This window comes from Syngnathoides biaculeatus, chromosome 19, assembly GCF_019802595.1.
Source record: "Syngnathoides biaculeatus isolate LvHL_M chromosome 19, ASM1980259v1, whole genome shotgun sequence".
In the NCBI taxonomy this organism is placed as follows: domain Eukaryota; kingdom Metazoa; phylum Chordata; class Actinopteri; order Syngnathiformes; family Syngnathidae; genus Syngnathoides; species Syngnathoides biaculeatus.
The window spans coordinates 11,058,945-11,078,425 of record NC_084658.1 but is presented as its reverse complement, the minus strand read 5'-3'; the positions used below and the strand labels follow the sequence as shown (position 1 = coordinate 11,078,425).

Here is a 19,481-nt window from a genome sequence, read left to right as displayed (position 1 = left end):
AAATCTAAATACGTATTTGGAGTTTTAGAAATTGAATTTAAATGGTTCAGTGTTGTTAGAAAAAAAAAAATCAAATTTAACGACGTTTGAAAGTCGATATTTAATGGGCCCCGTCCTCCTTGGTCCTACCTTATTGGTTAATTCAGCTGTCAATCAAAAATGTTGCCATGGTTACTGGAAGCTCTCGGCTCGCCTGTGAACTGCTGACAAACGGAAAGCCGAACACAGACTGATAACTTTGGCACGATGAGCCGCTCACAAGCGTTTCCTCTCTTTATTTTTTGGCACTAAACCTTACGTTTAATTAGCTTTTTTTTTAAACCCACATTCCACCCTTTAACGAATGCTTACATTCCTTTTTCGTCGTGCGTTGTTTATTTAGTAAGGATAGCTGACAGCCGTGACGTCACTGGAGACCAAAGAGGAACCTTTTCGAATAATAGCATATTCGAGGTTTTATTTTTATTTTTTTTCCAAATTTTTTTTTTTTTTTTAAACTTTTGAAAGACGTCATGATCCCCGAATGCCCGAGCGCGGCGGAGACGGTCGGTAAGAGCGAATACCACCGCAGCCGGGCGGCCGAACCGAGCCAGAGTACCGCCGGAGGCTTGTTGACCGAAATTACCACCACCATCAAGAGCGAACCTTTCACCGACCATTTCACCATTATCCCCGGCAAAGAGCTCGGAAGGTAAGGACTGTTGAAAATAAAATAACAAATCCTGTGTTAACGCTCATGAAAGGAAACTTCCTGTAATTTTTTTTTTTTTACCCGATTTTATTACAATTGCTTTAACTCTTGTAACTATAAACGTATTATTCGTATCAAAATAGACCCCACTTTATTATTATTATTATTATCATACCTTGGCCACTTTTGGCCAATGTGAACCCACGAAAACAATATTTTTAAATTCCTTGCCATCTTCTGTAGTTAGGGCTCGAGCTGGGGCGATACTATGTTTTACGGACAGGGGAGGCTCATTCCCCCGGGGATGGATACGATTTGAATTGAACGTAGCTCCCAAGCTCAAGGTTTCACAAACACCTAACAAAGACCCACAAATTGCTTTTCAATAATTTTGAGTAGATTTAACAAAGATATGAATATTTTGTAAAAAGCCAACTAGCACATGTAAATCTCACTCTCATAAGCCTTAAAATGTGCCTACTAGGCTTATACGGTCAATTGACAGCCAGTGGGGAGTCCATAGACCATGTGGTCATCTTTGTCATATTTTTTGGCGACAAAATTATCATTCATGGCAGTATATGAATCTTTACATTTACTTTATATGACAGTTAAGAATGTTCAACTTTTACTCGGAAAAACGGTCGTTTGTAATGGTAACACTAACTTTGGAACTCATTTATCTGGGGAAAATACTTTAGAAATATGAGGAAATTAGCATAAGTTACGTTGATATTAAGGGCTCTCGCTGGAATTAACCTTTCCACGTATTGAACTGTAAAATTTGGAGATTCGAATCAGTGGCACGAGCCATTGGAGAATCTTGTAAATGTATTTTAATGGGGGGGGGGCTAGTTATTTTCAAAATCTGAATAGCTGACTTCAGTTTGTCATCTCTGTACGAGCACCCCCCACCCCCCGCACAAGCGCAACAGCTGCACTAGCACTGGAAAACAACACTCGTTGCCAAAGCCGCATGCTTGTCAACCTTCGCATCTATCATCTGATCGTTATATCTCGCTCGGCGGGCCTCTGTTCGTTTGCTCCCCTAATCACATGATTATCTGCTGCCGCGGAATTGTTTTTTCGCGTTCAAGATCGGATGTGTTGAAGCACACGAGTACCATTTGGAATTCTTACTGTTGCTGCAGGTTGGCATCAGTCATCAGTTATTTTTTTTCTCCTTTCCGCCCTTTGAATCACATTTTTTTTTGGGGCGTTCTCCAAAGTACTCAAATAACTTCAGAAGTGGTTAAATCCTGGAAGCATTGATTGACTTCGGTATGTTCCATTGTTCAATCTGGGTGGTCTGTCGCCGAATACATCCATTCCAACCCCCCCCCCCAAAAAAAAAAAAAAAACCCAGCCTGATGGATTACAGTTTAGTGTCGCTGCAGTGGAGTGAAATGATCATTAATGAAGTCACAAGGCCTATTCATCCATCTTTGCGTTGAGTATGCATTTATAAGGAATAGTCACCCAAGGATTGGCTTGAGTCACTTTGTCGGTATGAATCGGCTCTTTTGTCAGCGGTGTCCGTTAACCTCGGTTTAACCCCCCAGATAAGATTTCTCGGCCGAATCAAAGTTAAATCAGCTACCGGTCTTCGACCTTGAATAGCTGTATGACCGAGCGTATAACCGATTGAACGCGTGTGTGTAGCTTTGCGTCGTATGACCTGACATTGTGACTCGGCTTAGCTGCCAGATCGCCGTCAAATAGTTGACGTTGATCTGCGGTACCACACCGCCTGACATACTGGAGCATACATTCTTTCTTGAACATTTTTTTGGGAAAACAAGATACAACAAATTCAAATCTGGTTTACCCACTTCATCCATTGTCAGGTCACGGGGGAAGTAGCTTCAGCAGGGATACCCAGACTTCCCTTTCCCCAGCCACTTCTTCCAGCTCTTCCGGAGGGACCCCAAGGCGTTCCCAAGCCAGTCGAGAGACATTGTCTCTCCAACGTCTCCTGGGTCATTCTCGGGGTCTCTTTCCAGTGGGACACACCCGGAACACCTCACCAGGGAGGAGTCTGCGACGCATCCGAATCAGATGCCCCAGCCACCTGATCTGGTTCCTCTCAATGCGGAGGAGCAACGGCTCGACATCGAGTCCCTCCGGATGATCGAGGTTCTCACCCTATCTCTAAGGGAGATCCCAGACACCCTGCGGAGGAAACTCATTTTGGTCGCTTGTATCTGGGGTTTTGTTCTTTCGGTCACGACACACAGCTCATGCGCATAGGTGAGGGTAGGAACGTAGATCAACTGGTAAATTGAGAGCGTCGCCTTTCGACTAAACTCCCTCTTTACCACAACGGACCAATCTGTCTTTTGATCTCCCGCTCCATTCGTCCTTCACTCGTGAACAAGACCCCAAGATACTTGAACTCTTCCACTTGGGGAAGGACCTCATCCCCCGACCTGGAGAGCCACCCTTTTCCGACCGAGGACCATAGTCTCGGATTTGGAGGTGCTGATTCTCATCCTAGCCGCTTCACAATCGGCTGCGAATCGCTCCAGTGAGATCAGGAGATCACGGCTTGATGAAGCCAACAGAAGCACATCATCTGCAAAGACCAGAGATGCGATGCTGAGGCCACCAAACCGGACACCCTCTATGCCTCGGCTGCACCTACAAATTCTGTCCATAAAAGTTATGAACAAAATCGGTAACAAAGGGCAGCCTTGGCAGAGTCCAACTCTCACCGGAAACGAGTCCGACTTATTGCCGGCAACGCGGAGCAAACTCTTAAGAGTGGTCGTACATGGACCGAACAGCTCGTGGCTTACCCACTTGACCCGTTTTTTTCAGATTGTACACAAACGGACGAAAAATACCTGGGTAATTATGCTATCAGGCTCATGGTATTCATGCTATAGATTTAAAGAGCTGAATCAGTCTCCCTTTTTTTAACTGCACACTTTATGTGCATCGTTATTTTGTATGTTGAAGGTCACAGAAACCTGATGTGTTTTCATATTTCAGTCAAATAATAGTTGGGTTAGAGTCATCGAATGGTTTTAGGAACCGATATGAAATATGTTAATCTGGATTTCATGAATGTGGTGTTTCCTCTCCTCCACATTTATACGCTAGGCGCGGTTGTATAACTGCTTTCCCCCGATATCGATTGCCATTCCATGCCAGTTTGGCAGTTTTTGTCCGCCGTCATACGTTCACCACTGGCTCTTAATTAAACTATCACCGAGGTCACATTTTGATTGGATCGCTGCCACGTGATCATAATGATTGACCGACACCGTTCCACCAGTGGACCTCACCAGCCGCCCACGCATCAGAAAGCCTTCCGTATGAACCCCCCCCCACCCCCGCGACCAGATGGCTACCGAGCTGGGCCGGGGATGTCGTTTGAGATAATTCCTCAATATGCCCCTGCAGTCGAATCCCAGATGGCTCCTGGCCAAGCTCATTTGGGGAGAGCCTGCAAATGTGAAGCCACGATGGAATTCCATATGGTTAAGACACAAATCTTTTTTTTTTTCCCCCTTTGTGGGACTGCGTGACAGGAGGGCCACCCTCGTATTAGCTCGTGTGGGACTACTCGACTAAGCTTTTGAGTGATTGCACCCAGGCCTCGTCTGCCCCGAGCACACGACTAGTACAAGAAACAGTCAATTGTAATAATCATCTTCATTATATGGAGAGCACTTTTTCAAAACACTGTACATGCATTTTGATTATTTAGGCATATTTGTTTGCAGTACATTTCAAAGTCCAAGCGCCATCCCGATAAACATTCTAAAATAGATATTGTAATGAAAAATACATATAACATGATTGACTTCAATGTCTACACGAAAAAATAAGTATGACGGAGAACGCGTCATCCATGCGCAAATTGCGGAAGTGTCATTCGACATCTAAGTGGTCGCCATATTGGCTGTATCTCCTGTCCGTGACATCACCCCGGACATTCGCCATTGAAAAAACGCTGTGGCTCCTACTACGGGAGACGAACACGCCCCTTCTGACACGGAAGCTCTTTTCGAAGAAGAGAACATCTCACAACCGAGTGAAGGGGCAATATTACCATATTGTTTCGAGCTATATTTAGATGATATGCGGATCACGACCAAACCACCTCCCCGCCTATTCCACCTCTGGGTGGCTGTGATAAAAACAACGCCACCTGCGAGCGACGACGACGCCATGGCCAAACCGCCTCCCCGTCCGATTCACTTCTGCGGCGGAGATGAGCCACCGTGGCCCAGTCGCGACAAGCCACCCTGGAAAAGTATAAAGAGCGAATCCATTCTCACGAGCAATATCCAGCAATTTAACCAGCCGGCATTTTGGCTAACACGAAGGAACAACGTGCTACCGTCCAGCAGGTAAAACTAGTATAAACAGACGAGACCGCTTTAGTGAGCTACTGCCCTATACGTCACTTCCTGCTTCTTCTCGAAAACAAATCCCTCGAGAGGATTTTCATGGCGGGAGTTACAAAAGGCCATTGTTTTATTGAAAGGATCGGTGCTGGTCGGCGCTCAGGACACTCAACAAAAGACCAACGTTCCCAAATGCTATTTAGCCTCAATAACTGGCATATTTATTTCGACCAAATGCAAGTTCTCAAAACCCAGTTGACATTGCGTGAAATCAATCATATGAGCCCCTTACCTATGCCGAGATGGTGGAGAGCCTAACACCCAGGTAGAGGTCCGCTTGTCAACCAGCTGGGCGTCCGTACGAAACCCGCAGCAGACTCTACCTGTTTGTACTCTCTCTATTATACTTTTCAGTTGCGTGCGAGAGAAAGGACGGGTGGCCTACCCGTCCCACCTGGCGCCGCAACAATTGTAGCCGATTTACTATTGACACCGAAGTGTGTCCTTCAGGCTCTGAGAAACATCTTACGCAGCCATAACTGTCAAGACATCCCACAACAATGTTCGTCTTTGGTATGCATGTGAACAAGATAGTGAAAAACAACTTATATGCGAAAAAGAAGTGAGTGTATGCATGCAAACACGATAGTGAAACGGTCAAGACGTCTTGACCAGAAAAACAAGTGAGTGAAAAACAGGTGAGTGAAAAACAACTTACATAACCATGGTTGCACAATACATTCGGGTATTGGACAGTTATGGGAAGCATCGCTAATTAACACTCCTTTCAGCCATATATGTCAAAATCATGTTTTGTGGTGAAAAAACGGCTGGTCCATATCGGCTGCCGTTTTTTTTCCATTAATAACGTACTAAAAATCATGCATTTCATGACAGTGGACCTTTAAGCACTGACTCTGCAGATCCGAGTGCCTACACAAAAGAATAACATGGTGCCAACTTTTGAATGCACAACTATTCTTTTTGATTGTGTTCTGCATCGTTTTGGTCTCATGATGTTATCAAAACGTGAACAGCATGATGGAGAAAATTGTTTCAAAAAACAGTTCTCATTCAACCGGGAAACGTACTAGTCCACTTCTGGCTCAAACACCTGTCGGAAAAAGTTCTAAAAGTACTGAAGCATTAAATTGTACGATGTGCATTTTTACAATGTAATCGTTCTCTTCATCACGATCCACCGTGACCCATTTTTACAAAATATATCAGCGCGCACAAGTTTTCAGGGTGTAGCCTTTTTTGCGAGGCCGCCGGCTTTGGAAATGTGCTGACGCGGGCTTCAGAACGGGCTGTGGTCATCCAGTATGGTTTCTAAAGAGCAGGCCTGGTCTCCCAAACCACTCAGCAGTGTGTATCTGCTGTTTCCAGTTGTCACCGCAGCAAAAAAAAAAAAATATGCACCACTGCCTCCTGTCACTAGAGTGGTACAAGTTTGGACTTTTACTTCAGGGGTTAGCAAGAGGTGATTTTCAATGCGTACGTGTCGGACTACCGTATGTAGAACCAAAGGAACAGTTTCTTACGTTAAGATACAGATGAAGTTGACGTCGAAGAGTGGCAAGCCTGAAGCCTCCTCCTCGCTTTCGTCGAGTACGTCATGTTTTACACAACATAAGAGTACAAGTACCGTATTTTCCGCACTATAAGGCGCACCTAAATGCCTTTAATTTTATCAAAAGCCGAGGGTGCACCTTATAATCCGTTGCGCCTTATATATGGATCAATAGTGAGCCTTTAGGGGAGCTCCATCTAACGGGATGCATAATGTAACCCCAAACTCTACTGTAGCGTCTATTCTATGTGCCTTATAATGCGGTGCGCCTTATATATGGAAAAAGTTTTCAAATAGGCCATTCATTGAAGGTGCGCCTTATACTACGGTGCGCCTTATAGTGTGGAAAATACAGTAAATACATTTGACGTTTACCGTCAATACCAAGTGAAGTAGAGCGGGCGACAGGGCTCAAGAAACTTGGGTGAACATGGCTTTACTACCCAGAACGAATGTCCGGTTGGTTGAGTGGTGTCTGTGCCATGGTATCAAAGTATTTTTATGAGTACAAGTACAGACAGTACTTTGTATCGAGTCTGGTAAACGGAACGTGGATGAGTGGTTTCTCTTTTGTTATCCTCTCCTGCTACGGATAGCAACATAAAATATAAAACCTCTTTATGACTAAAGATTTTAATAGAGCTCTACTAGGGTGAGGACTGCAGTATTTTCTCAAGAAAATATTGCAATGTTGTGTTTTCAATGTATTAAAATAGAAACATACATAAACAATATATATAAGTCTTAAAGTCATTTTTCTCGTGGGCCACATTGTTGTTCCGGTTTCCCTCAGAGGGCTGTTATGACTGTGGAACAAAAATATCCAATCATCTCATCATATTTACAGCATCAATTTATGAATTAGTTTTGGAATCAGAAATCAGTGGTAATGTGTTTTTCAACTAGTCACGTTTGCTAACACAAAAAAGATTGTAATATCTCAACTTTATGATATATGACAATTAGAAATTTTGGTACAGACTTTCACAAGAATCACGGAACTTGACACTCTAGATTGGGATCTGTGGGCCACATAAAATCGTGTGTCAGGCCAGCTCTGGCCCCCGGGCCTTGAGTTTGACACCTGTGCATTTTATTCACATCATATTAAAAAGTCAAAAGTTAGAGTTAAGTGTGCAACTCCCTGCACATACGTGGATGTCAGACAGTGACTTAATTGATACATGATGCTATATTATGAACTTATTATTCATATAAATATTCACAGCGCTGTCTTTTTCTCTTCAGGGGCAAATTCGCCGTGGTGCGAAAGTGCGTGAAGAAATGCACAGGCCAAGAATACGCCGCAAAGTTCATGAGGAAGCGGCGGAAAGGGCGGGACTGCCGCATGGAGATCATCCACGAGATTGCCGTGCTCGAGCTGGCCACAGACAGCCAGCGGGTGGTCAGTCTTCACCAGGTCTATGAAATGGCCTCGGAGATGGTGCTGGTCCTGGAATTGTAAGTCTACAAGAACAGGGAAGTTGATTTTACTGCCATCTCCTCGCACCATATTTCTTCGGATTTCTCCCAGGGGTTGCATCTTGCTTCGATTTGAAGCCTCGCTTTGTTCTGTCTGTTAAGAAAATCCAAACAATGCTAACTGGGCTAGATTTGAATCTTCTACCTCCCGCTAGTTATTGCAATGATGTGCCGAACCTGCTTCCAGACATCAACACACACACACACACAGCATCTGCCTACGTCTGAGTGTGGTAAATGCCCCAGTTGTCAATGATCTCATCCAATTGGACACGTCAAGGGCATGCTTGACCCGGTTCCCATAGAGAGAGTGTGTGTGTCGTCTGTGGCGAAGAAGGTCTGTCTCACTCTCTCTTTTTGTCCCTCCCTTCTCGTCTTAGATTTGTTTATTTTCTCGAAGTATTGTGAAAATTGACAAAACACGCTCACACACAAATAGGGGTCGAGGGGCATTCCAAACACTGAGCGCGTCTACTAAATTACAAGGGTTCTTTCTTCTTTTTTTGACCTCGACATATTGTATGTATGACACAACGCCACTGATAGTGACAGGCATGCAATCGAATGATGTTCAAAGGGGAAATGATGATGAAGAAATAGCAGTATTGGTTGATTGGGAAGACAGAGGAATACTTCCATACAGATTGGAACCTGTGGCTGTAATTAATGTTGAATATTCGGATGGTTCTTCAGGCGGAATCTGACAACTCGGAGGCCAATGCGCCACATAAGTGAGTAAACAAGGGCCCCTGGAGCTCCGGGCCGGCAGCCGCGGATGGTTCTTCGGACGGGAATGATGCGGAGTCTGACGAGCGAGGTCCGGCGGCGGTCCGCGAGCCGAGCTCCTGTGTTAAGGGAGGCCGTTAGCCGAGCTTCGGCGTCTGGGGAGGCCGTTAGCCGAGCTTCGGCGGCGGAGGCCTTTAGCTGAGCTTTGGCGGTGGCGGAGGACTTTAGCCTAGCTTTGGTGTCCAGGGGTAACGGCCTCCTCCTCCGCCGAAGCTCGGCTAACGGCCTCCGCCAGACGCCGAAACTCGGCTCGCAGCCCACCACCGGAGCTCGCTCGTCAGACTCCGTGTCATTCCCGTCTGAAGAACTATTTGAATATTCAACATTTACAGCCACAGGTTCAAATCTGTATGGAAGTATTCCTCCATTTTCCCGATCAACTGATACTGCTATTTCTTCATCAGATGAGGATAAATACGAGAAATCAGCACTGGGGATAAATGGTCTCGCATGCAATCGAGCGTTTGGAACGGCACGTAATACGTCAGATCTGCCCACGTAGGTCATGTGCCTCGCGATAACGGCAGAGTCCCTGAAAATTCGTAATTGTCTTCTCAAAACACTATTAAATGAGAGAAGATTTAACGTCACATTGTCAAAATAGGGTACATATTACATGACCCATTGGATACATTGTTCATACAAAAAATGGATTTCCCCTTTAAATCCAATAGAAAAGATCCCACATTTGTGACAAATCCCTCCATTTCATTCATCCTGTATATTGATCACGCATTCCTTTAAACTCAGCCTCATCCGAAAATGTTACCTATGAATCTAATTTGGCTTCTTTTTTAACTTTGAATGCCAAAGTTGTTGCCTTGGACGGCGGGCAGTGTTGAGCGAGGCAACCTCTGAGATTGACAGCTTGTGTCAACACCATTCAGTCCACAGAAATGCCCTCCCCGTCCCCTTTCCTCTTTTTATTCCATGCCCACCCCCTATGTTTTCCCATCGAGGGGGAAGTAGAGCAGAATGTGTTAATTCTTTGTGAGGAGCGCACGGACAGGCTGACCTTTATTTGCCGAACGACCGGCGGATATTTTAAGCGGCGTACAGAAAATGGACGGAAAGATAGGGCCGAGGGTGATGACAGAGATGCAGTACAGAGTTGATGTGAGCAAGCAAAAATGGGCGACGTATAAATAAATAAAAAAGCAGGGGAACGTTGAGCAGAAATAAACTTGCGTTTGTTTTTCATATAAAACAGTTTTTCCCCAACCTACCGTAATTTCCGGCCTACAAACCATGAGATTTTTCACACCCTTTTCGACCCTGCGGTTTATGCGGTCATGCGGCGCTCGCGTTAGCGCACCTGGTTACAAGGCTCGGTACACAGAAAGAGTCTAATGTTACCGCCGCGCTGTCGCTAGCGCCGCATGACCGCATAAACCGCAGGGTCGAAAGGGTGTGAAAAATAGCTAGCCCTGCACTAACGCTAGCCCCGCGCTAACGCTAGCGCCGCGCTCGCGTTAAACTCTTTCTGTGTACCAAGGCTTATACCCAGGTGCGCTCTGTAGGACGGGAATTACGGTATATTAGATAAAGATGATAGAAACATCCAGTGGAAGAACATTTAATCGATAGGTTGCTGACAAAGATACGTTATTTGGAGTCAGTATGAATTTTCTGGCCGCTTAAGTGAAATTGGATAATTTCCTGCAGCGCAGCGGCAGGGAATTAGCGGTGCAGCGAGAGGAGTCCAACCAAGAGAGAATCATCGAGAAAGATTGAAATTTGAGATCCACGCTGGCTAAACTCCAGCTCTCATTATAACGGTTCAGCCTGACAAGCGCGCGTGACATGTGAAAGTGTGGCCCCTCGCCCAGAGAGACAGAAAGCTCACGTGGGGGGGGTTGGGGGAGGGGGGGGTCGGAGGCCTGACAGCTCAGATCAACTTGTCAATATTCTCGATTAGTTTTCCACTGAATACTGTTTAACTCTTTTCCAACAGAACCCTTAAATCAGTTGGGGCAACATTGACGCAGACTTTTTGAACTTTTTGTCCGTAATACCATCTTTTTGCTTTCCATTCATTCCTTGAATCTTACTTGTCATGACTCCTTTGTCAATTGTGAGAAAAGTGCACCCAAATCAACATCGATGATAACATTATGTATTAATTTCATAAATACAACATCTGATCCAGTAAGGCAAGACTTATTAATTTAGATTGTGTCAATAGAGGCCTTCAACTCCGACCCTGGGGCGTTTTAAAGTTAACCGCTCCGTATCAGCAGTGACGTCAGATTTGCTGCATTTGGACCAACGAACGTCTCTGTCTTGAGAATTTTCAAATAACGGCTTTTACGTTGGAAGCACAAGCACGGACATGACTGCAGTTACGTGACGAGCGGAGATCTTGGGCCACTCTGAGGCGTTCACATGACCTCACTCTCATTTTAGCGTCTTTCTCTGTACTGCCACGCGCAAAACTTTAGAAATGAATAAATAGCTATTGCAGTTAGCCTTGCGTGTCAACTGTTTTCATGCCTTTGTTGCATGGTTGTAGGTCAGTTCTGATCATTATTTAGGTCAGGTGGTGTTCCCTCCCTCCCTCAAACTATCTCGATCCGTTCCGGGTCCCACCGCTTTGTAATGACACCAATTTCATTAATCAAATTAACAACTCTCCAATCAAACTCTGTCGTGTATGAACGTGACCTCGCGCTGCGCTTCAAAGCCTCTGTCGGGCATCAGGAGCGACACGCGGCCAGTGGGCCAGTCGGCTTTTTTTTTTTTTTTTTTTTTTAACTCGCTTTTGTTCCTGTACGTTAGCTTGTAACTCACCGAGGGCGGGGGGCATCCTTTCAAACTGTTTGCTCAAAATGTAATCACTTTAATTGAGTCATTCGTAGCTCAGCATTTCACTTCTGTCGAGAAAGCGAGCAATGCAGCCGCGGGTTTGGAGAATTTGACGCTTTGATTGTGCTCGGTTTGGAAGGATTCCTTCCAGTTGAGGAATTAATGAGGTCTGCGTCCTATTTAAAAGTGTGGCAGAGACGTGCCGGAGTTGATGAGAGAGGAGTCGCGCACCGCATGCTTGTGTTCTAAGTGTTTGCGTGGGTTTTTCGAGCACGCATGGGAGATTAATTGAGGACGTTCAAATCCCCATAGGTGGAAATGTCTTGCGTTTTGATCCGCAGTCGTCCAGGTCATCCAAAATTTGCAAATGTTGAATCAAGGCAACCCTAACCCTATGTACCCTATTGGTGGCATAACCAGTGTTGCTCTTGTTGGGTCAGAATCCATCTTCTGACTTTGAAGACATCCAAACGAGCTCAGTGAGCGCTCCTCTTCTTCTTCAAACCTCCACCTTTCCTCTGAGATCAAGCCTACTTCAGCACCTCACGGGGACACGTTGTCTATTCCTGACCGAGCTGTCCCTCTTTTCTTTTCATTCATCCGTTATCTACCGCTTTTCCGGGTTGGGTCACAGAGGAAGTAGCTTCAGCAGGGATACCAAGACTTCCCTTTCCCCAGTCACTTCTTCCAGCTCTTCCAGAGGGATCCTGAGGCGTTCCCAAGCCAGCCGAGAGACATAGTCTCTCCGGTGTGTCCTGGGTCATACTCAGGGTCTGTTTACGGTGGGACATGCCCGGAACACCTCACCAGGGAGGCGTCCGGGAGGCATCGGGATCAGATCCCCCAGCCACCTCATCTTGCTCCTCTCAATACGGAGGAGTAGCGGCTCGACACTGAGCCCTTCCCGGATGACCGAGCTTCTCACCCGTTCTCTAAGAGAGAGCTTGGACACCCTGCGGAGGAAACTCATTTCGGCCGCTTGTATCAGGGATCTTGTTCTTTCGGTCACGATCCACAGCTCATGCCCATAGGTTAGGGTAGGAACGTAGTTCGACTGGTAAATTGAAACCTTTGACTTTCGACTTAGCTCTCTCTTTACCACAACGGACCGATACAAAGTCCACATCACTGCAGATGCTGCACCGATCCGTCTGTCGATCTCCCGCACCATTCTTCCCTCACTCACTCGAACAAGACGACCCCAAGATACTTGAACTCCTCCACTTGGGGAAGGATCTCATCCGCGACCTGGAGAGGGCACCCCACCCTTTTCCAACTGAGGACCATAATCTTGGATTTTGAGGTGCTGATTCTCACCCCGGCCGCGAATCGCTCCAGTGAGAGCTGGAGATCATGGCCTAATGAAGCCAACAGAACCACATCATCTGCAAAGAGCAGAGATGCGATGCTGAGGCCACCAAACCGGACACCCTCTACGCCTCGGCTGCGCCTAGAAATTTTGTCCATAAATGTTGGCGGAGTCCAACTCTCACCGGAAACGAGTCCAACTTATTGCCGGCAATGCGGACCAAACTCTGACAGCAGTCGTACAGGGACCGACCAGCTCGTATCAGGGGGTTCGGTACCCCATACTCCCAAAGAACCACCACAGGACTCCCCGAGGGACACGGTCGAACGCCTTCTCCAAGTCCACAAAATTCTTGTAGACTGGTTGGGGGAACTCCCTTTTCTTTTCACTCATTCTCTATTTACGATGAAACAACATTCAGGTTCCTTCAGTCATTTCTTGACCGACTGTGTAATATGTACCGTATGACGATTCAAATCACAACCAATCATACCATGTAGTTAGGGGTGCGCTCAGATTTGCAGTTCCGAATGACTTTGCTATATTTGGCAGTGCTCTAAACGCACTCTACAAACAGTTAAACGCCTGGGCGGGTTGTGATCCGAATTCATGACCTTTCCCGGAAGAACCTGTGTTTGACTTTTATCCCGTCTGCGTGTGTTTCCAACCCACCAGTGCTGCTGGAGGGGAGATCTTCAACCAGTGCGTGTCAGATCAAGAGGACGAGTCCTTCAGCGAGAACGACGTGAAGAGGCTCATGAGGCAGATCCTGCAGGGAGTCGCCTTCTTACACCAGAGAAATGTTGTCCATCTTGACCTGAAAGTGAGTGAATTCCTTTTTATGGACCGGGACAAATCACAAAGCATGCACGGCTTTTTAACATTGCTATCATGTTCGGGCTTTCATCAGCCTCAGAACATCCTTCTGACCAGCAGCTCTCCTCTGGGCGACATTAAGATTGTGGACTTCGGTCTGTCCCGTATCGTCAGCAGCCACCAAGAGCTCAGAGAGATCATGGGAACTCCCGAGTACGTTGGTGAGTGCACGGTGCGATATTAACCCCACGATTATCTTATTTGTAGACTGACAACTTCTGTTATTTTTCTCACAGCGCCAGAGATCCTAAATTACGAGCCTATAAGCACAGCGACAGATATGTGGTCAGAAAAAAAAAAAATGTTGTGACACAAATATTCAGTCATGAATGATGTTAAAGGCATTAGTCCTAAGATGGTCTCCGCTGTTGTTCTTACTGGATCAGGAGTATCGGTGTTTTGGCCTACATGATGCTGACAGGCCTCTCTCCCTTCCTGGGCAAAGACAAGCAGGAGACCTTTCTCAACATCTCCCAGATGAACGTGAGCTACGATGAGGACGAGCTGCAGGAGCTGGACCAGGCCGTGTCCTTCATCCAGACTCTGCTCCGTAAACAGCCGCAGTCAGTCCAAAGCATCTTTCTGCCACGTTAATGTAATTCCTGGCCTACAGAGCACACCTGGTTACAAGCCTCACCCAGTTCATTTGTAAAGGAAATACCATTTGGTACATACGTACGCCGCGGCGCAAGTGCCCATATTGAAACCCATGTTGAAACACGAGATATTTACAAAGAGGGTACATAGAAAGAGTTTAACGCTAGCTCAACGCTAGTGATAACGTTAGCGCCACGCTAAAGCTAGTGCTGGCCCCAGCGCTAGTGCTAACGCTAACAGAGCCAGTTAAAGAAAAACTTACCGGTAATCATCACTGAGACACGCCAGTAACACAGCAGCAACACGCTAACACGGCGCTAACGCTAGCGCAGCGCTAACAGGGCCAGTAAAAGTCCCTTCCTTAGCACATATATTGCACCCGGTCTCATTCTTAACTTTTCCGCTCGAGTACACCCTGGCGGCTGTAACAAAAAAAATGCACAAATAAACCGCAGGGTTGAAAGCGTGTGGAAAAAAGTTTGTAGGCCAGAAATTATGGTAATTGTTTTTCTGTAGCGTGAAGTTATGACCTGTTCAACTCGTCATCGGGGGATATCGACTACATGCTCAAACGGCTTTTCGTACGCGTCCGTGTTCAGGGTCCGAGCCACGGCCGAGGAGTGCCTCCGACACCCGTGGCTCCTGCCCGAAGACCCTCAGGAGACTGCGACGTGCGATGACCGCCCCCTACTGGAAGTCCAGGATGCACCCAGCGCCTGCGCCACTCCCACCAGCAGCCCAGAAAGTTCCACCGCTTCGACTTGTACAGACAGGGCCGAGGAGGAAGATGAAGGCCCCGTGACCGAGGACCTCATCGTCATGGCCGCCTACACCCTGGGCCAGTGCCGCCAGTCGTCCGCCGCCGAGAAGGAGGCCCTGGTCACCGACAAGAAGGCCAACTCCAAGCGCTTCAAGTTTGAGGAGCCCTTCAGCGTCCTGCAGGAGGTCCCCGGGGAGTTCATCTACTGAAACTCGCACCAACGAGAGGTGAACTGGGCTGGAAAAAAAAGTGATTGAGACATGAAATTCTGGGCTTTTGTTGTTTTATTTTTTTCGATTGTTGGTGGCACGCTCATGTAATCAATCTTTTTTTGGGGGGGATATAAATAACAAATACCCCGTCAATTGTAAAATGTTTCCGATTCCGTTTCTATCTCACATTGTACACGCAAGCGCTTCATTGACGCGGCTACTCCTAAAATGTACCTGCAACATGTAGCACCAGCGGATGACCTTTCACCCCTCAACCCGTTGGCCGTTGAAGTGATGAGCTTTCTTTTTTCGTGACCTTTTAAAGAGCAAAAAGAAGCATCTCATTTTAAATGGATCATACGAGCTGCCTTTGTACATAATTTGGAGAAAATCTACAAAGAAAAATGGCGATTAAAAGCCCAAGAAGAACTACAATTATTGTAGGACGTGAATAAGTTATATGAATATGATTTGTGAGTACCTGTGCAATTTAATTCTAAAGACGCACCAAAATACTTTGGAGGGCTCATGAATATTATTATTATTTTTTTTAACCTGACAAACACAACTCCCCCCCACCCAAAAAAAAAACCAACTATGCCACAGGTTAACAAGCTAAAATATAAGCTAATAAAATGCCACTTATGTAAATAAACTGTACAGTGCATGTCTGGTTTGCTTTCACGCTAAATCTGATGAAAAACTTTCTTCTATAATTTGATTGATTTGTACTTTTTCTCACTCAAGCGCATTTTTTTTTTTTTTTGGTTTGTTTTTGCCGCCTCGATTGAAGAAAGTTTTTCCAGGGTTTTGTGTACAATATATTATATTTACCTTTCAAGCTCTTTTTGTACATGATGTTTGTTTATATAATTTATGAGTACAACGCTGTTTTATATACATGTCAGGTATTTGTGGAACGTTTAATATAGGATACAACTTTCAAGGGCTCGGTCCTTTTTGTTTTAGCAGCGCTATAAATATTCATTTGTTCAAGTTGTACATGTTGACTTTGTAGTTGTTGGGAATGGCGCTCTTGAAACAATGTGTGTACTTTCATGTCTCGTACTGCAAAATAAACATTTAAAATGCGCCGGGCGTTTGGCGAGATTCGAACTAGGTCCTTTCCGTTCGCATTTGTGTTGTTAGCGCAAGCAGTGTACATCGGCTCATGAGGCTGAATCAAGTCAACAGAATTTGAGTTCTTTTCTATTAAGACACTTTATGGATAAGTAAATATTGTATTAAAGGGTGCATGTGGCACTTTATTTGGTGTTTGTATTTTTACGGAGTCCATGGGGAAAAAAAAGCCTGAATGAACACTTTTTTTTTTTTACACATGAACATTATGATCAGCTGGTAAAGCGTTGGTCTCACAGTTCTGAGGACCCGGGTTCGATCCCGACACCTTGGATAAGTTCAAGCACTCCCTGCAACCCTTGTCAGGATAAGCGGCAAAGAAAATGGATGGAGAAAAATTATGATAATGGGATTATTGTTAGTTATTTAGCTAGAGTGAGTGATGTGATAATTACGCATTCATACCATTTGAAAACGACGCAGAACAGGCTTGAAGGCTGCTATGGACAGCCGCCACTAGGTGGCAGCAAAGGTAAGAATAAACGTCCTCGAATGGGGAAAAAAAATAGAAACGTGAAAAATAAATCCAAAAATAAATTAACTTAGAGAATAAAAAAGAAGGAACGCCAGTAACGAATATATGCTGAAAATATTGCCCGTAACTACTTCTCATTTGGTTAGTCTACATGATATTTGAAATGTTTACCCATTTAGAAATGAAAAAAGTATTTAGTACACAAATACCTCAAAACAATAAGCACATGAGAAGAAAATTTTTGTCCTAAGAGGAAATTTTCAATGCTTTGGATACATTTACTGTATGTTCAGTACTTAGTTGGTGCCATTTTTTGGCTCTTCAAGGCCTACAAGGGTCAGTGGGTGAAGCTTCAAAAAGGATGTTTTCAAAGGGAAGTAGCCCCTGACTTATAAACGTCACAAAGTCAAAGACAACCATGGTCATTATTTTTATTATTATTAGAATTTTTTTTTTTTGCAACAAGACGATAAATGGAAGTTTTTTAAATATCTGTCCTACAAAACGTGATAAGAGCGACCTCTCCCTTATCTTGTGGGGAGCAGTCAATGGGTGGAGAGAGATAATAATAAAAATAAGCTCTATGCACTGAAACTTTTGAGATAGTACAGTAACCTTTTAGGCTCTGGAGTACAGTATATCTTCAAGTATGTATTTTTTTTAGGTTTAAAGGTGGAAAGAATACAGCAAGTGTTTATAAAATTATTGAGGTTGATACTAGTGGGAGGCGGAGATGAAGAGTTTATCCAGCTTTAATTTTTCAGAAAATCAATGTGTTCATTTTCCATTAACGGTGTGTTGACATGTCTCATGTGGTGTAGTCCAAAATAGAAAATTACAACAATTAAACAACATCCATTTTTGTGTCATTCACAATCATTCAGGCAATTATCATCGGACCAAAACTCACCCACTATGTATTCATTTTTACAGCCTCTAACACGCTATATAGCTGTTTAATATTCAGAATTCCCCTGATGCTATGCTTTTGAAAATTACCGTGTATATTTGTATTTTTCAGCTTTCCGTATTCCTGGTCCAGTTGTTTTCAAGCACACAAGATGAGTCATCACATTTACACTACATCAAAAATTATGTAAAATAAAATAATAATTAATAATGTGAATATGAATCAGTTTCTAAATGTATGGAAGCAACTAGTACAGGGGGAAATGTGGATTGACCCAAAATGATATGTAAAGTAACTCATGGGGACTGCTATTATAATAACAATAATAATATCTTATTAATGATAAATCTCGCTCTACGTTACACGCTGTATTAATTTTCCCTCCTCATTGTTGGGGACGAGATGAAATTTTAAATAGTTCTTTATAGGCCGGTGCGGTTTCTCATTCTTGTAGGCGCCATCTGGCATTCCCATGCAAAATTCAAAACGGCACGGCAACACGAAAATTGCCTCCTTCTGTCATGCCATCTTTTTCAGTATCATCAAAGAATATTGAGAGAATACACTCATGAAGAATTTACATATATGTGTTATTATTGCACTGATACCACTTTTTTTTTATTGCAGTACGAGTAGGGAACTGAATAACTATACAGTACTATATGATTCACGTCTTGCAATTGTAATGTTTTTTTTTTTTTTAGAAGATAAAATATTCAAAGGTTTCATTCAAATACTTTTTGGAGTATCAATTTTTCATATCTGACATTTTAACACCCAATCATGTTTGTTTTCCTCTCACAGGCTTGCCACATATTTCATTTCAATTTAGCCTGTAGCACATTGTTGTACGGCAATTTCAACAGTAAGGGGTATTACGTAAAAGGTACAGAAGATAAAAGATGATGATGATGATGATAATGTACCAGTACAGTACTAGGAAGGCTTTAAAAAAATGAAAGCCCACATATTAAGCAAATTTATTTGTATAGTGCATTTCATACACAAGGTAACTCAATGTGATTCATATGTTGGAATACAAAGAAATAAAAAAATAAAAATGACCAAAAAATAGTAAATATTTACCAGTTGTTTAGCACGCACAGATTCGCTTTTTTAATTAAAATTAATATTGAATTATCAACCTCCCAAAAAATGGGCAAGACCACTTCTGGAAACTGTTTTTTTTTTTTTTTTTTTTTTTTTTTTAAGGGGTATTATGTAAAAGGTACAGAAGATAAAAGATGATGATGATGATGTACCAGTACAGTACGAGGAAGGCTTTAAAAAAATTTAAAGCCCACATATTAAGCAAAGCAAATTTGATTGTATAATGCATTTCATACACAAGGTAACTCAATGTGATTTATATGTTTGAATACAAAGAAATAAAGAAAATAAAAAAAAATGACCAAAAAATAGAAAATATACATCAGTTGTTTAGCACACAGATTCGTTTATTTTTTTTTTTTTAATTACAATTAAAATTAAATAACCTCCAAAAAAT

At 44.0% G+C, this 19,481-nt stretch overlaps 1 protein-coding gene across 1 annotated transcript; it reads left to right on the top strand.

Moving 5' to 3' along the window:
• The first annotated feature begins 151 nt into the window (after window positions 1-151).
• Window positions 152-16,690, top strand: stk17a (serine/threonine kinase 17a). The gene is made up of 7 exons (XM_061805110.1): window positions 152-691; window positions 7,871-8,083; window positions 13,680-13,827; window positions 13,915-14,041; window positions 14,117-14,165; window positions 14,267-14,443; window positions 15,077-16,690. Exons 1-7 carry the CDS (start codon window positions 513-515, stop codon window positions 15,444-15,446), a joined length of 1,263 nt encoding a protein of 420 aa, XP_061661094.1. The 5' UTR covers window positions 152-512; the 3' UTR covers window positions 15,447-16,690.
• The last annotated feature ends 2,791 nt before the right edge of the window (window positions 16,691-19,481 follow it).